Genomic DNA, 5,320 nt, shown 5'->3' with positions numbered 1-5,320 from the left:
TTGATGCCATACTCGGTCAAATACTGCCTTGATGTCAAAGGCAATCACACGCACCTCACCTCTTTTGTCCATGTTTGAACCAAGGCTGTCAAGAGGTCAGGAGCTGAGTGGTCCGGCAGAACCCATACTGAGTGTCACTGAGGCAGGTTATTGCTAAGCAAGTGCCGCTTGATGGCACCTTCCATCATTTTACTGATGATTGAGAGTAGACTGATGGGGCCTAAAGTGATGGAAGGTGTCATCAACATTGCCATCAAGCAGCACTAGCAGATATGTCTTTTAGGATTCTGCCAGTAGAGATGCTCCCGAGCCACTCTTGGTGATGGACATTGAAGTCCCCCACCCAGAGTACATTCTGTGCTCTTGCCACCCTCAGTGCTTCCTCCAAGTGCTGTTCAACATGGAGGAGTTCTGACTCATCAGCTGAGGGAGGGCAGCAGGTGGTAATCAGCAGGAGGTTTCCTTGTCCATTGTTTGATCTGATGCCATGAGACCTCATGGGGCCCAGAGTCGATGTGGAGGACTTCCAGGGGAATTCCCTCTCTACTGTAACGACACCTCTGGTGAGTCTGTCCTGGCCGTGGGACAGGTCATACCTAGGGATGGTGATGGCAGTGTCTGCGACATTGCCTGTAAGGTATGATTCTGTGAGTATGACGACGTCAGGCTGTTGCTCTCCCAACTTAACACAAGCCAACAGATGTTACTAAGGAGGACTTTGCAGGGTCGCCAGCGGTGGGTTTGCCATTGTCATTTCTGGTGCCTCGGTCGACGCCGGGTGGTCTGTCTGGTTTCATTCCTTTTTATTGACTTCGTAGTGTTTAGTTTCAACTGAGTGGCTCGCTCGGCCATTTCAGAGGGCATGTAAGAGTCAACCGCATTGCTGTGGTCTGCAGTCGCATGCAGGCCAGACAAGAACAGCAGATTTCCTTCCCTAAAGGGCATTAGGAAACCAGATGGGTTTTTACAACCATAAACAATGGTTTCATGGCCATCATTAGACTTGCTATTTAATTGCAGATTTATTATTTGGATTTAAATTTCAATGGTGGGATTTGAACCCACGTCCCGCTGAGCAATACCCCAGGTGTCTGGGTTGCTAATCCAATGACAAGTCCACTGACAATACCACTACGCCACCACCACCCCTAGTGACCATACTGCAATTAGTTTTGGCATAATCATGCAAAAGGACAAAGATGCAACAGAAGTAAAAGTTCTAAATTGTGGGAAGCCAAATTTTACAAAACTGAGAGGTGACTTGGTGGATGTGGACTGGATACAACTACTTGAAGATGTTCTATCAGTACATTAAGAGCAAGAGGATAACTAAGGAAAGGGTACGGCCTATCAGAGATGTACAAGGGAACGTATGAGTGGATGCAGAAGATGTGTGTGGGGTTTTTAATGAGTTTTTTGTCTCTGCCTTCACAAAGGAGAGGGATGATGCAGAGAAAGAAGAGGAGTGTGAAATATTAGATACGATAAGCATAATGAGAGTGGAAGGACTAGAGGGTCTGACATCCTTGAAAATGAATAAATCACCGGGGCCATATGGTTTGCATCTGAGGTTGTTAAAGGAAGCCAGGGAGGAAATAGTGGATGCGCTGAGGATCATCTTCAAATCCTCACTGGATATGGGGGAGGTGCCGGAGGATTGGAGGTCTGCGAACGTTGTATTATTATTTTAAAAGGATGTGAGGGATAGGCCCAATAATTATAGGCCGGTCAGTCTGACCTCGGTGGTGGGTAAATTATTAGAATCAATTCTGAGGGACAGGATAAACTGCCACTTAGAAAGGCACAGATTAATCAGGGATAGTCAGCATGGATTTGTTAAGGGAAGGTCATGTCTCACGAACTTGATTGAGTTTTTTGAGGAAGTAACAAGGAACATTGATGAGGATAGTGTGGTGGATGTGGTCAACATGGATTTTAGTAAGGTCCCACATGGCAGACTGGTCAGTAAAATGAAAGCCCATGGAATACAGGGGAATGTGGCAGGTTGGATCCAAAATTGACTCAGCGACAGGAAACAAAGGATAGTAGTCAACGGATGTTTTTGCGAATGGAAAGCAGTTTTCAGTGGCATTCCACAGGGCTCAGTGTTGGGTCCCTTGCTGTTTGTGGTATATTTTCATGATTTGGAATTAAATGTGGGAGCGAGGATTGTGAAATTTGCTGATGACACAAAAATTGGCCGTGTAATTGATAGTGAGGAGGAAAGCTGTAGACTTCAGAATGATATGAATGGATTGGATGAGTGGGCAGAAAAGTGGCAAATGGAATTCAATCTGGAGAAGTGTGAGGGAATGCATTTGGGGAGGGCAAACAAAGCAAGGGAATACACAATAAACAGGAAGATATTGAGAGGGGTAGAAGAAGTGAGAGACTTTGGAGTGCATGTCCACAGGTCACTGAAAGTGGCAGGACAGGTAGATAGAGTGGTGAAGAAGGCATATGGAATGCTTTCCTTTATTGGCCAAGGTATACAATAGAAAAGCAGGGATGTCGTGCTGGAACTGTATAAAACGGTGGTTAGGCCACAGCTGGAGTATTGCGTACAGTTATGGTCACCACATTACAGAAAGGACATAATTGCTCTGGAGAGAGTGCAGAGGAGATTTACAAGAACGTTGCCAGGGCTTGAAAGTTGCAGCTATGAGCAAATATTGGAGCGGCATGGGTTGTTTTCCTTAGAACAGAGGAGTCTGAGGGGTGACTTGAATGAGGTGTACAAAATTATGAGGCGCCGAGACAGAGTGGACAGTAAGGACCTGTTTCCCCTGGTGGGGAGGTCAGTTACCGGGGGCACAGATTTAAGGTGATTGGTCGAAGGATTAGAGGGGACATTATGGGAAACGTTTTTACCCAGAGGGTGGTGGGTGTCTGGAAATCGCTGCCAGGAATGGTGGTGGAGGCAGAAGCCCTCAACTCATTTAAAAATACCTGGACATGCACCTGAAGTGCTGTAACCAGCAAGTCTACGGATCAGGTGCTGGAAGGTGGGAATAGATTGGGTGACTAGTTTTTTCGGCCAGAGCAAACGCGATGGGTTGAATGGGCTCCTTCTGTGCCCTAATTTTTCTGTGATTCTATGGAAATTGCCAGCACTGACACAGATCATTTCATTAGTAAATTGACATTGGACTGACTATAAGGAGAAGCTAGTTAAACTCATAATGGTGAAAGGAATGGAAGATGACGCTGGTTGTTCTAGATGAAGAGGGATAGACAGAGGTGTGGGTACAGCAGACTTCAGACAGTAATCAGCCCTTTCAGATACTGTGGGTGGCTCTGAAAAGAGTCGTTGAGTATTTGAAAAATTTCTGGCAGATTGACTTGGTTTTGGTGCCCGGAGCGCTGGTTTTCTTGGGCAGCAACACGGCCTGGATATTAGGCAGCACCCCACCCTGAACGATGGTCACCCCTCCCAGCAGCTTGTTGAGCTCCTCGTCGTTGAGGACGGCCAACTGTTGGTGTCTGGGGATGATGCGGGTCTTCTTGTTGTCCCGGGCTGCGTTACCACCCAGCTCGAGGATTTCAGCGGTCAGATACTCGAGCACAGCAGCCAGATAGATCTGGGCTCTGGCACCCACATGCTCAGCATAGTTGTCCTTTCTCAGGAGCCTGTGAACACGGCCCACCAGGAACTGCAGTCCAGTCCGGGAGAAGCGAGACTTGGCCTTGGACCGAGCTTTCCCGCTGGTCTTTCCTCTTCCAGACATTTCCACAATCTCACAAATACTTTCACAATGAATGGATAATTTCGTCAGCATTAAACATACACATGGGGTAGTCAGGATGGTCGAGCAGTCTGAGACGGTTCATTCAGATCACAATTCCCTCTGCAGGGGTGGGTTCAAATTCCCCTTCTGATAAGTTGTGTTTTGACATGACTAGAGGTATTTGGGAGCAGCGATGAAGAACAGACAGAGATCATGAAAGAATATTAACAAGCAAAATCAAAACAAATCCAAAGATGTTTCATCAATCCATTGCAGTGAGAGGCAACTGAGGAAAGGGTAGGGCCCATCAAAGACCTAAAAATGTAACCTATGTGTCAGTGTGGAAGATGTTGGTATGTTTATTAATGAATACTTTACTGTCTTCACAAATGAGGGGGTGATGCAGATATTGTAATTAAGAAGAAGGAGTGTGAAGTTTTGGACATGATAAACTGAGGGAGAGAAGAAGTATAAATGGGATTAGCATCCTTGAAAGTGGATAAATTATCAGCGCCGGATGAAATGTACCCCAGGCTGTTAAAAGTTCCCAATCCCTCACTGGATCCGGGTGTGATGTCAGAGGATTGGAGGTCTCGGAACACTGCAATAAAAGCAAAATTCTGCAGATGCTGCAAATCTGAAATAAAAACTAGTTGCTTTGGAAATACACAGCAGATCTGGCAGCAACTGTGGAGAGAGAAGCAAAGTTAACGTTTCTGTTCTGATGAAAGGTCACTGACCTGAAATGTTAACTTCGTTTCTCTCTCCACAGATGCTGCCAGACCTGTTGTGTATGTCCAGCACTTTTTGTTTTTATTGCTAACATTGCACCATTCTTGAAAAAGGAAGCGAGTGATCGACCAAATAATTAAAGGCCAGTCAGCCTAACCTCAATAGTGGGCGAATTATTGGGATTAATTCTGAGAGACAGGATAAACTGTCACTTAGAAAGGCACAGATTAATCAAGTATCGTCAGCATGGAATTGTTCAGGGAAGCTCCTGTCTGACTATCTTGATTGAATGTTTTTGAAGAAGTAACAAGGAGGATTGATGAGGATATTGCAGTTGATCTGTTCGACATGGATTTTAGCAAGACTTTTGACAAGGTCCCACATGGCAAACAGGTTAAAAAAAATAAAAGCACATGGGATCCAGGGGAATGTAGCAAGCTGGACACAAAATTGGTTCAGTGGCAGGAAACAAAAAGGAATTGGTTACAGGTGTTTTTGCAACTGGAGGACTGTTTCCAGTGGTGTTCCACAGGGCTCAGAACTAGGTCCCCTGCTTTTTGTGGCATATATTAATGATATTGACATAAATGTAGAGGACACAATCAAGATGTTTGCAGATGAAACATAAATTGTCCGTGTTATTGATAGGGAGGAGGATAGCTGTACACTGCAAGAAGATATCAATAGACTGGTCAGGTGGGCAGAGAAGTGGTAAATGGAATTCAAATTGGACAAGGGTGAGGTGATGCATTTGGGAGGTCAAAAAAGGCAAAGGAATACACAATTAATGGGAGAACACTGAACGGTGCAGAGGAAGTGAGGGACGTTGGAGTGAATGTCCACAGATCCCTGAAGGTAGC

The 5,320-nt window shown here is 45.5% G+C and overlaps 1 protein-coding gene across 1 annotated transcript; it reads right to left on the bottom strand.

Annotated features, from left to right (window-relative positions):
- Window positions 1-3,278: 3,278 nt before the first annotated feature.
- LOC137361694 (histone H2A-like) lies at window positions 3,279-3,728 on the bottom strand. Its single transcript, XM_068026397.1, has 2 exons — window positions 3,600-3,728; window positions 3,279-3,533 (listed from the first exon to the last, which is right to left on the bottom strand). Exons 1-2 carry the CDS (start codon window positions 3,726-3,728, stop codon window positions 3,279-3,281), a joined length of 384 nt encoding a protein of 127 aa, XP_067882498.1.
- Window positions 3,729-5,320: the final 1,592 nt, after the last annotated feature.

This window comes from Heterodontus francisci, unplaced genomic scaffold, assembly GCF_036365525.1.
Source record: "Heterodontus francisci isolate sHetFra1 unplaced genomic scaffold, sHetFra1.hap1 HAP1_SCAFFOLD_91, whole genome shotgun sequence".
Lineage (NCBI taxonomy): Eukaryota > Metazoa > Chordata > Chondrichthyes > Heterodontiformes > Heterodontidae > Heterodontus > Heterodontus francisci.
This window is presented reverse-complemented; position numbering and strand designations above follow the sequence as displayed.

What these genes read in the sequence shown, in the direction of transcription:
- LOC137361694 (XM_068026397.1), bottom strand. Translation starts at nt 3,728, where the DNA reads ATGTCTGGAAGAGGAAAGACCAGCGGGAAAGCTCGGTCCAAGGCCAAG. An exon ending in AGGACAACTATGCTGAGCAT is followed by an intron (nt 3,534 to 3,599) that starts GTGGGTGCCAGA and finishes GAAATCCTCGAG; the next exon opens with CTGGGTGGTAACGCAGCCCG.